This window comes from Typopeltis vanoorti, chromosome 2 (genome assembly GCF_054136105.1).
Source record: "Typopeltis vanoorti isolate ZY-2024b chromosome 2, IOZ_Tvanoo_1.0, whole genome shotgun sequence".
In the NCBI taxonomy this organism is placed as follows: Eukaryota; Metazoa; Arthropoda; class Arachnida; order Uropygi; family Thelyphonidae; genus Typopeltis; species Typopeltis vanoorti.
Genome location: NC_143550.1, coordinates 174,581,470 through 174,601,978, shown reverse-complemented (window position 1 = coordinate 174,601,978; position 20,509 = coordinate 174,581,470). Strand labels below are relative to the sequence as shown.

The 20,509-nt window shown below is 37.1% G+C and overlaps 1 protein-coding gene and 1 non-coding gene across 2 annotated transcripts in view; one reads left to right on the top strand and one right to left on the bottom strand.

Moving 5' to 3' along the window:
- Positions 1-20,509, bottom strand: part of LOC150109678 (apoptosis-inducing factor 3-like) — a 288,264-nt gene that overhangs the window by 82,875 nt on the left and 184,880 nt on the right. The window contains exon 7 of the mRNA XM_090402963.1: positions 15,267-15,384. Within this exon, the coding sequence (XP_090259089.1) occupies positions 15,267-15,384 (118 nt within the window). The remainder of the gene's footprint in view (positions 1-15,266; positions 15,385-20,509) is intronic.
- LOC150109679 (U6atac minor spliceosomal RNA) lies at positions 2,943-3,061 on the top strand. Its single transcript, XR_016550571.1, has one exon. It is a non-coding gene; the product is annotated as a U6atac minor spliceosomal RNA (small nuclear RNA).

Here is a 20,509-nt window from a genome sequence, read left to right as displayed (position 1 = left end):
AGCTTGCGGGTGTAGCGTGGAATGAGGAGTTCGCTGGAAAAGAGATCAATGCGGCTTGGGGGATTTTCAAAAACTGTTTAGTAGATGCAATGTCTAAATGTATTCCAAGGGTGAGAAGGTTAAATAAGGCGGGTGTGAGATGGATGAATAAAGAGATTAAGCATGCGATACAGAGAAAAAGGGTATTGTGGAGGCAGCATAAGAGAAGTGGAAATAACCAATTCCATGAGGTCTACAAAGACCAAGCAAGGAGGGTGACTTTGTTGGTGAGGCTACTGAAGGTTTCTTTTTGGCTACTGAAGCCAAAAAGAAACCTAAGGAGTTCTTTCGATATGTAGCCAGCAAAAGAAAGAATAATTATGGAAGGATGACATTGATTGGAGAAAAATGGTATAAAGACAGCTGATGCAGAATGTGTGGTGGAGATACGTAATGAGCAATTCATAAAGATCTTTCAATCTTGTGAATGTGACTTCATGGAGGGATTGAGAACAGTTGATGATGGGGAGGAGAGACTGACTATAGGTGAGCAAGAGGTGTATGGGGGAGTTGAGTAAACTAGATGTTAATAAGGCTGTGGGACTTGATAATATATTACCACATAATCTGAAAGAATATGCCAGGGAGTTGACACCTGCCTTGACATATTTTTTCAATATGAATCTTGCACTCGGTCAAGTTCCTAAGGAATGGATGGAAGGCAAGATTGTGCCACTTGATAAAGGAGGTGAGCGAACTCAAGCATCAAACTATAGGCTCATCTGTGTGTCAGGTGTTGTGGTTATGTTGTTGGAGAAGCTTGTGAGAACTAGGATCCAGAGTTTGGTTCACAACAATGGTATAATCTTTGATGGACAGCATGGATTTGCTAAAGGGAGGTCATGATTTAGTAATCTACTTACTTATTACAATAAAGTGACTGCTTCCTTGGACAGAGGAAAAGGATACGCAGTAATATACTTGGATTTCGCAAAGGCTTTTAATAGAGTACCTCATGATAGGTTGACAGTCAAACTAGAGCAGATGGGGGTTGGATATCAGATTGGTGCACTGGATTGGAGACTGGCTATCTGATAGGTATCAACAATATCCAGGAAAAGGAAAGTCACTAGTGGAGTGCCTCAGGAGTCTGTTTTAGGTCCATTGCTGTTTAACTTGTATATTAATGATATGGGTAAAGATTTGGATGGAGATATTCAGTTGTTTGCAGATGATGCAAAGTTGGGACGAACCATGAAGTGTAGTGAAGATGTTGTGGCCTTACAGGAAGACTTGAATAGATTGAGTGATTGGGCACGGAAGTGGGGATGCGAGTTCAATGTTGCAAAATGTAAGGTTTTAAAATTTGGAAAACAAAGATGGGATGCAGAATTTATGCTTGGTGTGAATATATTGTTGAAGGTAGAGAAAATAAGAGATCTGGTGGTGATAGTGGATAAGGATCTAAAATTTAGGGAACACATCGCCAAAATTGGGAAGACAACACAAAGGTTTCTGGGAATGATGCAGAGGACACTGATGTGTAGAAGCAGGAAGATTCTTGTTCCGTTGTATAAGGCTTTGATTAGGCCACACATGGACACTTGTGCCCAGATTTGGTCACAGGGTTTACAGAAGGATAAAGAGATGTTGGAAAGGGTCCAAAGGAGACTGACTAAGGTAGTTTCTGACCTCTGGAATGTCGAGTATGAGGAAAGATTGAGAAGATGTAATTTGCAGGTCTAGTGGACAGCAGGAAGAGGGGAGATATGAGAGAGACCTACAAGTTGGTAAGGGGTTGTTTGGAGAAGTTTTACAGAGAATAGCGGGAAATCATGGGAGAACAGAGGTCATCCCTGGAAATTGTATAAAGAGGGTGTGAGTAGGGGAGTGAGAGGGAGATTTATTTCGTGCATAGTTGTGAATGATTGGCATGCCTTGCCTGAGAATGTGGTGTCTGCAAAGGGTTTAAATGTGTTTAAAACACTGTATGATGAGCTGTGTGTGTGTGATAGAAGAACCTCCCAGATAAGTCTTTGACTCCATGAGGCCTTGGGGTGGTAATAATAATAATAATAATAATAGCTTCTCTCACTCTTGTTCTCACGACATTATTTCCACACCTTCTTTTTGTGGATCTCTTGCTTACTAAACGTTGCACATCCATTTCATTACCAACCTATTTATTCTTCGAACACTAGGGATACATTCAGATATCGCATTATTTAAGCACTTTTTCAAAGATTCCATGCATTATCATGTCTGCAGAACTGTGTGTGTTCATAATGCTGGTTTGCTGTTGTTTGGGATGAAAAACCCTTTACCTCTGCATGAAATCTGTTAGCTCACCATTTGAAAAGACCTGATAAAGGTTCCTCACATCATTAATGGGATTCGAACCCAGGTGTTTTCAACCAAATGGCTAATTTATACCGACTTAGATACAGAGGCTCTACATGTATGTATAGGATTAAAACAAGAATATAATTTCTTGATTATTATGATTTACTTGATATAAAAAAAATGAAAAAACTACCCTTTCCACAATTATGTTTGTTCTATAGTTACCAGGTTGTCGTGCGGCAATCTACAAGATACCTTCAAAAAGTCCAAGTACAAGGATGTCCCTTGTCAAATGAATTTGTTGCAGTAAATGGTAAAACATGACCTATCTCCCCCCATTAATAAACCGATTCTAACTATCAGAGAGAATACTCTCATCAATCTAATTCAGAATCCTAGCCCTCACCAACTTCAACTTTAACCACAACTCCCATGATATATAGATTGGTCTATAACTTGTAGCTTGAGTCTTATCTCTCCCTTCATAAAGCAGACAATTTTACCTGTAAACGGGGGGGGAAGGTTATTTATTAATTATATATTTTATCTTACTATATTTATCCTTTTTTTATATTTGTATGACCCCTTCTTCATATCTTTATTTATCTCTCTAATATCTTGTGTTGTATGAAAAGAGAGAAGGTTAGCACTCCCCTTGATAAGGACGGACCAGCCTCTAGGCCAAATACACATAAGGTTAAGGCACTGCCGCTTACTTTGGGGCACTTAACCAATTTTTAAATTGGAAAGAGGAAGATGCATGTAGCAATAAAGGAATGGAATTTCTAGAATTCTTGAGGGACAAATGTCTTAGGCAACATGTAACAGAGGGAACAAGAGGCTCAAGAGTTTTGGATTTGGTTATAGCATCAGAAGAGTTGATAATAACTGAGATGACATCTCTCCCACCAGTTGGAGAGAGTGAACATGTGGTTTTGACTTGGAAGAAGACTAGACATGCAGGAGTATCGAAGAGATGGGAACGTATGTGGAATTATAAGATAGGTGATTATAACAGTCTAAAAGGTCAATTTGGGGAAGTTTCATGGAAAGAGAAATCGGAAGGCCGGTATATCATTAGCGCATGGGAAATTATGAAAGAATATTTGTTAGCAGCAATGGTAAGTTGTATACCACGAGTGAACAAGAGGACACAATTTGGAGTAATTGTGTAAACAGGAATTGCATGCGAAAAAGAAGCTGTGGAAGAGATATAAGGAGACAGGAGAAGAGAAGATATATGAAGAGTATAAGACACAGGCCAGAAGAGTGACTAGTATGGTAAGGAAGACAAAACTGGAATATGAGAGGAGATTAGCCCTAAGATTCAAAGAAAATCCTAGGGAATTTTTTAGATATGTGTCCAGTAGGAGGAGAAATGACTGTGGAAGAATGATATTGTCAGATAAAAATGGGAATAGAGTGACTGATGTAGAGGACATAGTAGATTTGTTCAATGAAAACTATATTGGAGTATTTCATCCTGGAGGAGTAAATTTTAATACTAGAGGGATAGGGAAGGTTCAAGGTTGTGAAGTACAGGAGGAGAGTGTGTTTCAAATACTGAGTACTTTGGATGTCATTAAAGCTGTGGGACTGGATGGTATTTCACCATGAGTTTTGAGAGAATATGCTAGGGAACTGACAGCTCCTTTGATCTGGCTTTTCGATGAAAGTCTGGCTACTGGAAAAGTGCCCATGGAATGGAAGGAAGGTAAGATAGTGCCATTGCATAAGGCAGTAGCAGACTGGAAGTGTCTAATTACAGAATAGTTTGTGTGATCAGTAGTTAGTAAGATCTTGGAGAAAGTAGTGAAGGAGCATTGGGCAGATGAGGGTAATGTTATCTGTGAGAGTCAACATGGATTTGTGAAGGGGTGCTCTTGTTTTAGCAATACGCTAGCCTTTTATGATAAAGTTACAAGAGCATTAGATGAGGGGAAAGGCATATACTGCCATTTTCTTAGACTTAGCGAAGGCATGTGAGAGGGTGCCACATGATAAGCTGATATTTAAGTTGTAGCAAATGGGTCTGGATGTCAGATTGGTCAACTGGATTCAGGATCGGATGTCCAATAGGTATCAGAGAGTTGTGTTTGGTGGGGCAGTTTCAAGGAAGCAGAGGGTTACAAGTGGGATCCCACAGGGCTCAGTGCTGGGACCTATATTGTTCAACCTTTATATCAATGACATTGTCAGTGGATTGCAGGGGGATGTTCAGTTGTTTGCAGATGATGCAAAGCTGGGAAGGATTATTAGTAATAGTGCAGATGCGGCAGCCCTGCAAGAGGATTTGAATAAGCTAGATAGATGGGCAAATGAATGGGGGTTTCAGTTTAATGCAGCAAAATGTAAGGTCTTGAGGTTTGGGAAACTGCATACTCTAAGGGAGGATTTATACTGGAGGAAGTAGGGGAAACAAGAGATCTAGGGTTGATGATTGATAGAAACCTGAAATTTGGGGGACATATTGCAAAGGTGGTGAAGGTAACACAGAGGATTGCTGCAATAATGAGAAAGACACTGACCTGCAGAGATAAAATAGTTATCATTCTGTTGTATAAGAACCTGATCAGACCACACATGGAATATTTGGTCCCCAGGATTTGAAGGGGATAAATAAACTGTGGAAAGGATACAAAGGTATATAACAAAGATGGTTTCAGGACTGTACAATGATTGTTATGAGGATCGGTTGAGGGAATGTAGACTGCAGAGTTTGGTGGATAGAAGGAGAGATGATATGATTGAGACTTTTAAACTGTTGAGAGGTGAGTTACAGGGTTGAAACTGGGGAGTTCTTTCGCTTGGTTGAACAGCGGGAAGGAGTGATGACAAGAAGCCATCCCTGGAAGTTATGAAAGGAAACTGTGAGCATGAGGGTGAGGAGTGGTTTCTTTGCATGGAGGGTGGTTGAACCATGGAATGCATTGCCTGATGGAGTGGTGAGAGCAAGAACGGTCAATGAGTTCAAGGAGTGTTATGATAGACTTTGTGTTTCTTTGCCAGGGGGGGGGGGGTTGTTCAGTTTTTTGAGCTGTCTTTTTGTGGGATCATAATCAAGTTTGGTATAAGTATTTCAATCTCGCAGTAGTAAATTCATTTTCTGGTCATATGACCGAGTATCAAGAACCACAGTGGTATTTCCCTTGTCGGCTCTGGTGATGATTATGTTTTTATTATGTTTTAAGGCGGTAAGAGCTTTCAATTCTGATGGTGGAATATTTAAGTCTGAGGGTTTGGTATCAAAAATTATTTTTGCTATTTGAAAACGAAGTTTGTTGGCTTCAATACTGGAGAGGTGGCCAATGTTTCTTTCGATGTTGTGTATAAAATCTAGATATGGAAAGCATTTTCGAGAAATAGCAAACTTATGACCTCTTGCTAGAACATTTAATTCATCTTCTGTTACAGGAAGTTAACCACCGATTTTTCGGACGGTAATTTGTTCGTATTTTTCTTACATCCCTTTGACAAATTGAGGTATTTTTTATGTAGGTCAGTGTTACTTTTATCAAAAGCTTTGGTCCCCAAATTTTTTGAAACATTAATAATCACTAGTAGCAACTTTTGATTTAACATGCTTGACAATTCTGCTTCTAATTCTATAATTTTTAAATTATTTGTTGCCAATTCGTGTTTAGAAACTTGAGCCAATTTGAGTTTAGAAACTCAAACTGATTAAGCAGAAGTGAATGGCCTCCAAAATGCTTTCCATATTTAGATTTTATACACAACACTTAAATAAACATTGCCCACCTCTCCAGTATTGAAGCCAACAAATTTCATTTTGAAATAGCAAAAATAATTTTTGGGGGTGCTTAAGGGACAAAGCTGTATAACTGAGAGGAGACCTCCACATAACCTTTAAAGGAATGCGGAGAACCGACCAGGGCTTCTGACATAATGTCCAATCCTCACCTTCTCGTGGTGCACCCGGTTAGGTATCTACTTGGATACTGAACGAACGAGGTGGGCTGGCAATTTGAGATTTAACCGACCAAATTGTATTCTTATTGGTTAAACCAAAATAAAAAATGATGGTACAACATGACAAAATTTCATGCTGGCTGGGGCGTCGCCCGGTTAAACAAGGCCCCCGTTGTTTTCGCCAGGGAACCAGGGCGAACAGCGAAAAGTCAGCTACTGGAACAAATCTGAAAACAAACCCCAACTCAACATCACCAGAGTTAAAGATCGGTACTATCAACGTAAGAAGCCTGAATGGCAAAGAAATGGAGCTAGCTGAGGAAATAGATAAGTACCAGACTGACATAATAGGGGTGACTGAAACAAAAAAAGACCAAAACTGGTGAGATCTTTCTGAGCAATAAATACAAAATGTTATATTCAGGCAATGACAATCAAGGAAAAGAAGGAGTAGCCATAGTATTCAACACAAAATACGAGGCTAATCTTCTTGAATGGCAGTCAGTCTCAAGTAGAGTAATGTGGGCATATATGAGAATGGGGAACTGGACAATGAGACTTATCTGTGGCTATGGTCCCACAGAAGGTTCTACTAAGGTAGAAGTGGAGGAATTTTTTGAGGCTTTAGAAAAAGCAACTGACAGAATGAAAAATGAAAAGTTGGTCCTTGTTGGGGATCTAAATAGCAGAGTAGGAAATGATTGTGAGACATACAAAAATATTTTGGGAAAATTTGGAGAAAAGAGCAAAGCTAATAATAATGGCAAATACCTGTTGGATTTCTGCTCAGGACATGGACTGGTTATTCCTAACACCATGTTCCAACATAAAAATGTGCACAAATTCACATGGAGAGAAGAGGCAAGGAATAAGAAAAGTCTCATTGACAATGTTATTGTTGATAGTGATGTTTAGTCCCTGGTGCAGGCCACCAGAGTATACAGAGGATTTGAAATTGGAAGTGATCCCTATTTAGACTTGAGCAGGATAAAATTGAATTTCATATTGAAAAGAAACACATGTAAGAAAGTTTTAAAGCGAATAAAAGTTGAGCAGCTCTCAGATGTGAACTGTAGACTAAAATACACAAAGATTATTGAAGGAAAAATGCAAGAGTTTGAGAACAGGAATCAAACCTTGGAGATTCAGTGGCAAACTCTGAAGAAAACATTGATTGGTTCTGCCAGAGAGGCATGTGGTGAGGGTGTCTGTAAGGATAAAAAATTCAGAACTCCCTGGTGGACACAGGAAGTTAAAGAGGCAGTGAAGGAAAAGAAGAAGCATATCAAAAGTTCTGTCAAATAAGTCAGCTTGTGCGCTTAGAGAATATAGAGACAAATGCAAGAATGCTAAACACTGTAAAACTAGCTAAACAAAAGTCATGGGAGGACTTTGGCAAGAATATAGAAAATAAATATCAAGAAGGTGGCAAAACATTCTGGAGGTTGTTGAAGAAGCTTAGGAATGGAGGAAAAAGTGCTGTAAAAGGAGTTAGAGATGATAAAGGTGACATGAAAATGGGAGAAAAAGATATCCCTGAAGTATGGAATAATTACTTTGAAAAACTGCTAAATGAAACAAGCAGTGATGACAGCACAGTGGTAAAAAACACTGACCAGCAATGCAGTCAGGAATACATATCCATACTTGAAGTAGAAAAAAGCCATCAAAGGCTTGAAATGTGGAAAGGCAGCAGGAGTAGATGATATTCGACCAGAAATGCTGAAGTATGGTGGTATAAGAGTCTTACAGTGGCTGCACTGCATAGTTCAGAAAGCCTGGACAGAGGGACGAATTCCTGATGATTGGAGTAGAGCTCTCATAGTACCCATATATAAAAAAGGGAAATAAAACTGCATGTGAGAATTACAGAGGTATTTCCCTACTGAGTGGTCCTGGCAAGATCTATGCAAGTATACTTGAGAAACGGTTGAGAAGAATTGTGGAAGAAAAGCTTGGTGAAGAACAAGCTGGATTCAGGCCAAATAGAGGCTGTCAGGATCAGATCTTCACTTTACGACAAATAGTTGAGAAAGCATGGGAATATAACAAAGATCTGTACTTAAGTTTTGTCAATTTGGAAAATGCATATGACAAGGTGCCAAGAGAGAGAAGCTATTCAATACGCTGCAGTTATATGGTGTCAATGGGGCATTATATCAAGCAATACTTAGTCTTTATTTGAGTTGTAAGTCAGGAGTTAGAATTGAAGGAAGTATAGGAAGATGGTTTAATGTTAAATCTGGTGTGAGACAAGGATGTACATTATCCCCTCTGTTATTCATTATCTATATAGATCACATTATGAAGGAAAGTGGTATTAAACATGATATCAAAATTGGAGATGTTAATGTCAGCTCTTTGCTTCATGCGGATGATGTTATACTTCTAAATAAATCCGCTACAAGTCTGCAAGATTCTCTGACTAAATTGAATAGCTGTTGTAATAGATATGGTATGAAGGTCAGCAATAAAAAGACAAAGACAATGAAAATAGGCAGAATCATTGAAAATGTCAACTGTGTTGTGAATGGAGAACCTGTGGAACAAGTAAAACATTTCAGCTATTTAGGCACGATTTTTACTGAAGATGGTAAATTAAATATAGAAATTGACAACAGAATCAGCAAAGCTGGTATGGTGGGAAGTCAGTTGAATAAATTCATATGGAATAAGAGAGAAATTAGTTCGGAACACCAAATTAGCTGTATACAAGACAGTGTTCAAACCAGTTTTAACTTATGGATCTGAGAGCTGGGTCAGAAGTAAAACACTTGACCAAAGACTAGAGACCACAGATATGAGAGTCCTGAGAAAGATTATAGGCGTGAACAGATGGCATCAATGGCAATATCATATTAAAAACGATGATATTAGGAAAGAACTTGACATTGTCAGCATCTAGGAATGCGTTAGCAGAGCTAATCTCAGGTGGTATGCTCACTTAAACAGAATGGGCGAGGAAAGATTAGCAAAACAAGTGTTCTCTGCCAGGTTGGCAGAAAACGACCCAGAGGAAGACCAAGATATAGGTGGATTGATATGGAACAAAGTGCTTTAGAAGATAGAAATATAAGATCTGATAATGTTGGAGTCTTGACAAGTAACAGACTGATTTGGAGGAAAATTGTAGATAGGAAATTAATAATGATGTAATTTTTTCATGTAGTACTATCATATCCTGTACACCCCTTGAGGGTACATGGCAGGAATTTGATGATGACGAAAATAATTTTTGATGCCAAACCCTCGGACTTAAATATTCCACCATAAGAATTGAAAGCTATTACCACCTTAAAACATAATCATCACCAGAGCCCACAAGGGAAATACCACTGTGGTTCTTGATACTCAGTTATATGACCGGAAAATGAATTTACTACTCCGAGATCGATATACTTATACAAAATTTGATTATGATCCCACAAAAAGACAGATCAAGAAACTGAACAAGCTACTTGATGAAACAACTTCTTTAGATGACGAAACCGTAAAAAAACTCAAGACATACCACGCTAGACCTCCTACAACATACGGTTTACCCAAACTTCACAAGAACAACGTCCCACTCAGACCAGTCGTTGATTCTATTAGCAGCCCGACTTACAAGTTAGCAAAATTCTTATCTAACCTTCTCCGTCCACACATTGGCCACTCAGCCTCATCAATTAAAAATTCTACAGAGTTTTACACTAAAATAAAAGACATTCAAATATTGGAAACTGACATGCTAATTAGCTTTGACATTGTCTCCCTCTTCACTAATATCCCCCATAAGGAAACTGGACCTGTTAACTCAGAAATTTCCATTTGATATTGTTGAACTATTCAAATTCACAATTACTTCCGGTTACTTACCTTGGAAAGAAAAAATCTACAAGCAAGAGGATGGAACAGCTATGGGGTCCCCCCCTTATCACCTAACTTGGCAGACCTGTTTATAGAAGATCTTCAGCAAAAATTTTCGTGTTTCAATCCAAACGAAAAATCTGGCTAGGTTATGTCGATGACGACTTTGCAGTCTGGGGTCATTCCGAACAAGAGCTACATCTGTTTCTAGATAAAATAAACCTTCTTCACCCCAGCATCAAATTTACGTTAGAAAAAGAATCTCCACAGGGTATCTTTTTCCTGGATTTACACATCCAAAGAAAAGAAGACGGTTCCATCTCCACTTCTGTCTATCGAAAGCCGATCTTTTCAGGTCGCTACATCCACAACTCTTCTGCTCATCATCCTTCTCAAAAATTTGGCATCATCAAATCACTGGTAACCAGAGCACACACAATTTGCTCCAATGAGGAATCTCTAAAACAAGAATTGGAAATAATCAAAAACACAGCCATTCTAAATGGATAAAATCCTAAAACTACTCAAAAAATCATCAGCAACTTCTCCACACATCAACCCAGACAAGAAAAAGCCCATAGGATTCCCATACCTTGTCAAAAGGTATCTCAGAGAGACTTTCAAAAATTATGAAAAAATACAATCTTGCTGCGACCTACAAACCAATCAACCAGATGTACAACTTGTTACCTTTGCCTAAAGACAAACTCCCACCTCTGTTACTACCTGGCATTTACGAGGTACCTTGCTCTTGCAAACTGTTGTACTATGGGCAGACAGGCAGATCTGTTCTTAAACACATCTCTGAACATCAATATAATATCTGTCTCATCAAGGCACAGAAATCCGGCCGCTCCCAACATGGAGTTGAAAACCCAAACCATAGGATCCACTGGGAAAAGACCAAACTTCTAAACAGATCTTCATACAAACATGAACGTTTATATAAAGAAAGTGCTGAAGCCCTACTTCACAGACCAAATATAAACTGCAATGATGTTCTTCATCATCAAATTCCTGCCACGTACCCTCAAGGGGTGTACAGGATATGATAGTACTACATGAAAAATTTACATCATTACTACCTTCCTATGTACAATTTTCCTCCAAATCAGTCTGTTATTCGTCAAGACTCCAACATTACCAGATCTTATATTTCTATCGTCTAAAGCACTTTGTACCGTATAAATCCACCTATATCTTGGTCTTCCTCTGGGTCGTTTTCCTGCCAACTTTTCCAGGCAGAAAACACTTGTTTTGCTAATCTTTCCTCGCCCATTCTGTTTAAGTGACCATACCACCTGAGATTAGCTCTGCTAACGCATTACTGGATGCTGACAATGTCAATTTCTTTCCTACTATCCTCGTTTTTAATATGATATTGCCATCTGTTCATGCCTCTAATCTTTCTCAGGACTCTCATATCTGTGGTCTCTAGTCTTTGGTCAAGTGTTTTACTTCTGACCAAGCTCTCAGATCTATAAGTTAAAACTGGTTTGAACACTGTCTTGTATATAGCTAATTTAATGTTTTGACTAATTTCTTTCTTATTCCATATAAATTTATTCAATTGACTTCCTACCATACCAGATTTGTTGATACTGTTGTCTATTTCCATAATTAAATTACAATCTTCACTAAAAATTGTGCTTAAGCAGCTGAAATGTTTTACTTGTTCTATAGGTTTTCCATTCACAATGCAGTTGATATTTTCAGTGCTTCTGCCTATTTAGAAGTATAACATCATCTGCATAAAGCAAAGAGCTGACATTAATATCTCCAATTTTGATATCAGGTTTAATACCACTTTCCTTCATGATGTGATCCATATAGATTATGAATAACAGAAGGTGATAACATACATCCTTGTCGTCTGACACCAGTTTTAATATTAAACCACCTTCCAGAATTTCCTTCAATTCTAACTACTGACTTACAACTCAAATAAAGACTAAGCATTGCTTGATAAAACTGTGGCATTTTGAATATTTTCTCTCTCTCGGCACCTCGTCATACGCCTTTTCCAGATCTACAAAACTTAAATACAGATCTCTGTTATATACCCATGATTTCTCAACTATTTGTTGTAAAGTAAAAATCTGATCCTGACAGCCTCTGTTTGGCCTGAATCCAGTTTGTTCTTCACCAAGCTTTTCTTCCACAATTCTTCTCAACCGTTTCTCAAGTATACTTGCGTAAATCTTATCATGAACACTCAGTTGAGAAATACATCTGTAATTCTCACATTCACTTTTATTTCTATTTTCACATATGGGCAGTATTAGAGATATAATCCAATCATCCTTTGTCCATGCCTTCTGAACTATGCAGTGCAGCCACTGCAACACTTTTATACTTCCATACTTGAGCATTTTTGGTCGAATATCATCTACTTCTGCTGCCTTTCCACATTTCAGATTTATGATGGCTTTTTCTACTTCAAGTATGGATATGTATTCCTGACTGCATCTCAGTTGAGTGTTTTTTTTTACCACTGTGCTATCATTTATCAATTTTTTGAAGTAATTACTCCATACTTCAAGGATATCTTTTTTTCCAGTTTTCACGTTACCTTTATCATCTATAATTCCTTTTACAGCACTCTTTCCTCCATTTCTGAGCTTCTTCAACAATCTCCAGAATATCTTGCCACCTTCTTGATATTTATTTTCTATGTTTAAAGTCTTCCTATTGATTAGTGTTTAGCTTTCTTACATTTGTCTCTGTATTCTCTAAGAGCACAAGCTGACTTTTTTTTTTTGCCAGGAACATTTGATATGCTTTCTTCATTTCCTTCACTCTCTCTTTAACTTCCTGGGTCCACCATGAAGTTCTAATTTTTCTATCCTTTCAGACAACCTCACCACATGCCTCTCTGGCTGAATAAATAAGGTTTTCTCCAGAACTTGCAACTAAATAACCAAGGATTGTTTCCTTTTTTCGAACTCTTTCATTTCTTCTTGAATAATGTTTAAGTATTTTAATCCACAGTTCACATCTGAGAGCTGCTCAACTTTTATTGCTTCAAAACTTACGTTCTTCTTATCAACATGAAATTCAATTTTATTCTGCTCAAGATTAAATGGTGATCACTTCCAATATCAAATCCTCTGTGCATTTTGGTGTCCTGCACCAAGGAGAATACATCACTATCGACAATAACCTATTCAATGAGATTTTTCCTAGTCCTTGCCTCTTCTATCCATGTGAATGTATATGCATTTTTACGTTGGAACATGGTGTTATTAATAACCAGTCCATGCCCTGAGCAGAAATCCAACAGGTATTTGCCATTATAATTAGTTTTGCTCTTCTCTCCAAATTTTTGCAAAATATTTTTGTATGTCTGACAATCATTTCCTACTCTGTTATTTAGATCCCCAACAAGGACCAACTTTTCTTTTTTTTATTGTGGCAGTAGCTTTCTGTAAAGCCTGAAAAAAAAAAAAATTCCTCCACTTCTATCTTAGTAGAACCTGCTGTTGAACCATAGGCACAAGCAAGTCTCATTGCCAGTTCCCCAATTTCATATTTGCCCACATTACTCTACTTGAGACTGCTTGCCATTCAAGAAGATTAGCCTCGTATTTATTGTTGAATACTATTGGTTACTCCTTTCTTTTCCTCGATTGTCACTGCCTGAATATAACATTTTATATTTATTGCTCAGAAAGATCTCACCAGTTTGTCTTTTTTTGTTTCAGTTATCCCTATTATTGTATGGTAATTCCACTGCACAAGGGTTGTGCAAAGACCGATGTATCAAACTATTGACTAATTAGTATCTCAGGAGTGGTGGTGAAGATTTTGGAAAAATTGGTTAGGGCTCGCATTCAGAAATAGGTTGACAGTGAATCTCTACTTTGGAATGAACAATACAGGTTTACTAAGGGAAGGTCATGTTTTAGGGAAACTGAGTCTGCAAAGTTTAAGGTAACAATTCCTCAGTTATTTCCATTTCTTTGCCATTAAGGCTTCTTATGTTGATGTACCGATCTTGAACTCTGGTGATGTTATGTTGGGGTGTGGTCTAGGATTTGTTCCAGTAGCTGTATTTTTGCTGTTCATCCTGGTTCCTGGGCAAAATCAACAGGGGGATGGGGGCTCTTGTTTAACTGGAGGATGCCCAGGCTGGCATGAAATTCTGTTATGCTGTACCATCATTTTATATTTTGGTTTAAGCCAATAAAAATACAATTTGGTTGGCTAAATCCCAAATTGCCAGCCCATCCTCAGTTCAGTATCCAGGTAGATACCTGGATACTGAATAATGTCCAATCCTCACCTGCTTGTGGTGCACCCTATGCACCACAGGCAGGATTGGAGATTAGATCAGAAGCCATGGTCAGTTCTCTGGATTCCTTTAAAGGCTCTGTGGAAGTCTCCTCTCTCAGTTATACAGCTTTGACCCTTAAGCACCCCCCCCCCCCATTTATCTTTTTGATGAATAATTTTTTTCCATTTTAAGTGAACCATGTCATTTTTCCATAAAGGGAGAAACTATGCAAAAATGATTTTGTATTTTTCTTTTCAGCTTCGAAGTTTTTGAACTTTATGAAACAGAGCTGATAGTTTTAGGAAATTATTATTATTATTTAATATTATTGTCATGAACACTGATGTCTATATGTTAAATTGTTTATGAGAGTCACATAAATGCAGAAAGCATTAAAATCGATACAATAATATTGGCATGCTGCAAACTAATAGACTAATTTGGTGGAAAAGTACTAATAGGAGATTAGTAATAATGTAAACTTACTCACATATTACTGTCATAGCTTGTACACTGCTTGAGAATACATATCAGCAAAGTGATGATGCTGACTTAATCAGTGGATTTTGTCAAATAATAATTCTTCAACCTTTTTTTTTAATTATGAAATTCCCCACTACTTGTAACATTAATCGTGCTTCAATATTAGTTGATGTTAATGTCCTTGCCATCATACATAGTGGCCATTCCAAAATGATGTGAAAACACAACATTCATATTCCAATTTTGCCATCTATTCCTGATGACATGAAATGTAAACCCACAGACACATACTAACTCCAAAGAAATTTTGTATATATGCACATAATATACAAGAGTTTAAGTTTGCTAAAGAATGAAACAAATTTAAGAATAAACAAAATATACAAAGTAAAAGATCCGAGTTTACCATGGGTATGAGCCATTTGCCAATGTCCAATATTTACTTTCTGGCCATTTCCAATGGTAAGTGGAAACTCAACTATATCTCCTGCAGCAAATACTCCTTCTACTTCAGTTTTCATATACTAAAATATGAAAAACAGTAAATTAAAAACATTTCAATAAAAAAATGTAATACAGTAATCCCTCGATTAGTGCGTTTTCAATTAGTGCATCGTTTTTTTTTTTGATACCCAAATTCGATTATTATGTCTATATACATCTTAAAAATAAATGTTACAGATTTTAAAAATTTTCTATCTATACATTTTTATGGCTAACTATTTTAAAAAATCACTCACCAGAATGAAATAATTTAGTTACTGATTTGAAACATTTTACAAAGTTATTTTTAATGGCACACTACACTACTTCCATGTACACTATATACACTATGTTCCAAATTTTTACTGCCAAAATTGATGTCGTCTGCTATAGTACGCCCACAGATTCGAGACCCTTTGACACTTCTGCACATGTCACAAAAAGGAGAATCCATTCCGATAATAGGGTAATCAATCCGTCTTCTGGGATGAGTTGTTTATTATTACACATTGAAAAATTAACTTCTCTTTTATGATCATTGTAGTTTTTAAAGTGGTAACTATTTTGCTTATATAACAGTTGGGAAATTTTATCTATAAAGCACGTGATTTGGCGTGTTGGCAACCAATTCATACGTCCTTCATTTTTTTCTCCCCTTCAATGATAATGTCCAAGAGTTAGTTAAATATCATTCTGAAGAACTGAGTGATTCCGACCTGCTAAATTTAGATGCACAGTGGGAAGATCCCGAAGAATATGAAGAAAATTGAACCACTGATAATCAGCCAAAAGAGATTTCACAGAAACAAATTGAAAATATTTTTCGTACAATCGAAATTTTTAAGCAGCAATGCTTAGGCGCTGACCATGATGAAGAGAGAAGCAGTAAAATTTGCAGAAGAGGCAATAGGGCCATACTGTCGGTTGTATGAAAACAAAGAAACAAAATGCCTGCCAAACTACGTTAGCTCAATTCTTTGTTAAGAAGAAGAATAATAAATTTATATTCTGAATATGTTTTATTGTCTTGCAGCTTCATGGTGTTCCTTTAACTAGGCCCTGAGACATACTCTAATTCTTTTATATAAAAAAAAAAAATAAGGGTCAAAAATGAAATCCGAGGAATGAATTATACATTTTCCCATAGGTTATTATATTCAATTAATGTGCCTGTTTTAAAGAACGGATTAGGCGCACTAATCGAGGGATTGCTGTATTCTAAAGTCATAATTAGCTCGTTACAGCTATTTTAGATAAAAAGAACAAATATTTATCAAGAAAGTTTGTTAGATGCTTGTATAGTCTTGACATAGCATTTCTAGTTCTTTAATATTAGATTTCCAGAAGAAAAAGATTATTACAAATTCAATTCTAGTCAACCAGAAGAACTTTTCTAAGCCTTTTTTCAGCTAGTTCATAAGTTAGTTGATGTCGGATGTAATCAAGTAAGATTTTATTATTATTATTATTATTATGAACCTCCAATGGAGTCATAAGACTCATCATTGGAGGTCCACCTTAAATAACAAAGTATATTGTACTACTCCTTAAACCTGTCCACAATTTGCACTCTCAATAACCTATAAGGCAATGCATTTTATGCTTCAACTCTCTCCATGAAAAACCTTACTTCTTACCCTCTTTCTTACTTCCCTTTGCAACTTCTTTGGATGATCCTATTCACTTGTTCCACCATATGAAAAAAATCAATCTAGTAAATACCTTTCAATAGCATAAACGTCAAAATCATATCCTCCCTTCATCTGATATGCACCTTACAGTCTATCCTCATAGCAAAACATTATACAATCCTAATATAATTTTTACCCATCTGCACCCTTTCCAAGGTTATTTCATCCTCTTCAAATCCTAGTGACCAGATCTGAGAACAGAAATCCAAATATGGCTAATCAAAGCTTTATACAAAGGAATCATAATGCTCTTTTCTCTTGTGGTGAATATCTGCTCAATATTGCAGCAAAACTCTGAGTTGTCCTTCAGACATATCCTCTGAACTACAAGTGTTTATCTACAATCAACCCCAAAGAACCTTGCTTCCTCCACTTCTTCCAGTATAACTCCACCAAGTGAGTATGAAGCTTTCACCAATCGGTGGATTCCATATTTCAAGACCCTACATTTAGTTGCATAGTCAGTGTGTTCTGACAAATGCTTTATACAATACCACAACTACCTCCTTATTTCTACATGTCAGTGTACTTCTTACTATAGCAGCATTATGATGTGCAGTCTTTGCAGCACTTGCAATATGTCCTCTAAACTTCAGTCTGTCACCTATCCTCACAAATCTTGAATCTCATCAACTTCTTGCAGTACAGCACCATCAATATAGTACACACAGCCTTATATTTCTACACTCTTAAATGCAACACCTTGCACTTATTAATATTAAAACTATAACCCCACTCATCTCTCTCCAAGATAAAAGTTTATTCAAATCTTCTTGAAAGGAATTAACATCAGCAGTACAACTTATAAATTTCTCCAACTTTGCATCCCCAATCAGTTCACATGATATATCATTTACAAACAAGTTAAACAGCAAGGGCCCAAGAACAGAACCCTGGAGAATGCCACTGGTTATCCTCCTTTTTTGGAGAAATTGCTCCATCATACACAACTTACTGGTATCATTCAGAAAGCCAATATCTGGTCCATCTAACTAATATACTATCTATTCCCATCCTCTGTAGCTTGTACATCAATTTATCATGTGGTAATCTATAAAATGATTTTGCTAAGTCAGAATATCCCTGCATATGATTCTCCCTTATTTTACACACTCATCATCTTGTCATAAAATATAAGTAAATTGCTAAAACAAGACCTACTACTTACAAATCCATGCTGATCATTATAAAATATACTATGTCAATCCTGTATTCTATTCCTAAACAATCTCTCCAACACCTTGACTACAACTGCAGTTATACAGACTGGTCTATAATTGGAAACTTTTGTCCTAGAACCATGCTTTTGGAGTGGTACTATTTTGCCTTTTTTTCCCACTCTTTAGGAACCTTACCTACTTCAAGCCTTTCATTAAATAACCAGATTCCTTCTTGGTTATTTAAGAATATGTGGTGATATGTCATCCATTCCTACAGCTTTATTAACATCTAACCCAATCAACACCTGGTATGCCTGTGATTCTTTCACTCCCAACTTTCCTAATACTTGTCTCTCTTCCATATATTGCATGGCATCATTTACACCAGTATGTATACACTGATAAAGTGCTCATTCAATAATTCCACTATATTCTTTCCAATAGTCATTCTGCTGCCATGATTATTATCCACCAGTGTCAACCTGCTATAATTATTCTTTCTATTGCTTGCCATATAACAGAAGAATTCCCTGGAATTAACCTTGGCCTGACCAGCCAACTTTTCTTTCTTTGCCATGCTCGTCACCTTCCTAGACTGCACTTTATACTCTACATGGATCTGATCACCACCAATTGTCTTGTACCTCCTCCATAGCATTTTCTTTTCCAATACAGATTGCTATATTTCACTGTTCATCCATTTCACTCCTACTCTGTTTATTCGCTTAACCCATGGTAAGCAGTTATGCATTGCTTGTGTCACACACTGCCGTGCAAATTTTCATGTATTGTCAATATCTTTTCCACTCATCTCATCTGCCCAACATATTGTTGCTAACTGACTACAGAGCGTCCTATAATCATCTGCTTTATACATTCCACATACATCCATTTTGGGCAGTAACTTTTTCTTACTTCACCACTTCCCTTCCCAAACAAGTACCTCATGATCACTCTCACCAACTAACAGCAGTGTCACCACCTCATTAACAACTACATCTTGTTAAGTTATCATTAATGGCCTTTTTTCCTGTGTACTCTAACCAAGTGCTGAAACATTTCTCCTGCATCAATCCTCTAAAAGCCCTCAAGTAACTTAAATGTTTAGTAACTTAAGCCCTTAAGTAACTTAAATGTTAAATGTTAAAACTAGGGATAAATCCCTAGTTTTTCACCTCTTAACCAACTTTTGCAATCCACAGATCACTCATCATCTTGCTCACTTGTCTCTGATCCTCTCTTCCTCAGCCTCAAGAATCCCAGGCAAGCAGACCCTGAGTATACAGTAATCCAAAAGTAGTCATATCAAGGCTTTATAAAGAAGAATGACAATTCTTTATCTCTTCTTGTTATCGCTTCTTCATTAACCAAGTAATCATGCGAGTTATTATGGCTACTTTAGCAATATGTCAATTAAACTCCAACTCTCTGTCTACTACTACTACCTGCAAATCCCTGGCTTCATCAATTTCCTGGAGTAGTTCCCTTAATGTGGTACATAGGTTGTGATTTTTGTGTCCCAAAATGCAAAACTTTATTCTTTTCCACATTAAATTCACATCCATTATGTTTTGCCCATACTCTCGAACTATTTAAATCATCCTGCAAGATCTCTACAACACCATGATATATTACTCTACCTAACTTTGTAACTTCAGCAAAGAACTTAATATCTCCCTGCAAATTATTTCCTATATCATTTATGTATAAACAACAGTGGTCCAAGCACAGAGCCCTGTGCCACACCTCACCTGCCATTTCCTGGATTCTGCTCCTCCATATTTTACTGTTTGGTATCTGTCCATCAGCCATCCTATTATCCATATTACCAGTTTCATATCCATCCCCATTTGCTGCAGTTTTGTATAACAGAGTTCTATGTGGTATCCTATCAATTGGTTTTGCAAAATGCAACAATATCATCATGTAATCATTCTCTTTATCCACTTCAACTGTCACTCTATTATAAAAAAGTTAGTAGATTATTAATGCATGATTGACCCTTCAAAGCATGCTGCCCCTCATATTCTTATACATCCATTCCTGAATTCTTTTTTTGACCAACTTTTTTGAGTACTTTTACCACCACTCCTGAGATACTAATTAGTCTATAATTTGCTACCAAAGACTTAGATCCACCTTTATGCAAAGAAATTGTCTTTTTTACATTCTCTTGGGATTTTGCCAAAGCTGAGACTTAAATTAAACAACCTAGTCAAGGGCATCACCAGTTTCCCTGCACATTCTTGCAAAATGTGAGCCGATATCCCATCCAATCCCACAGTTGTATTTGCATTCAGATTTAGCAATATACT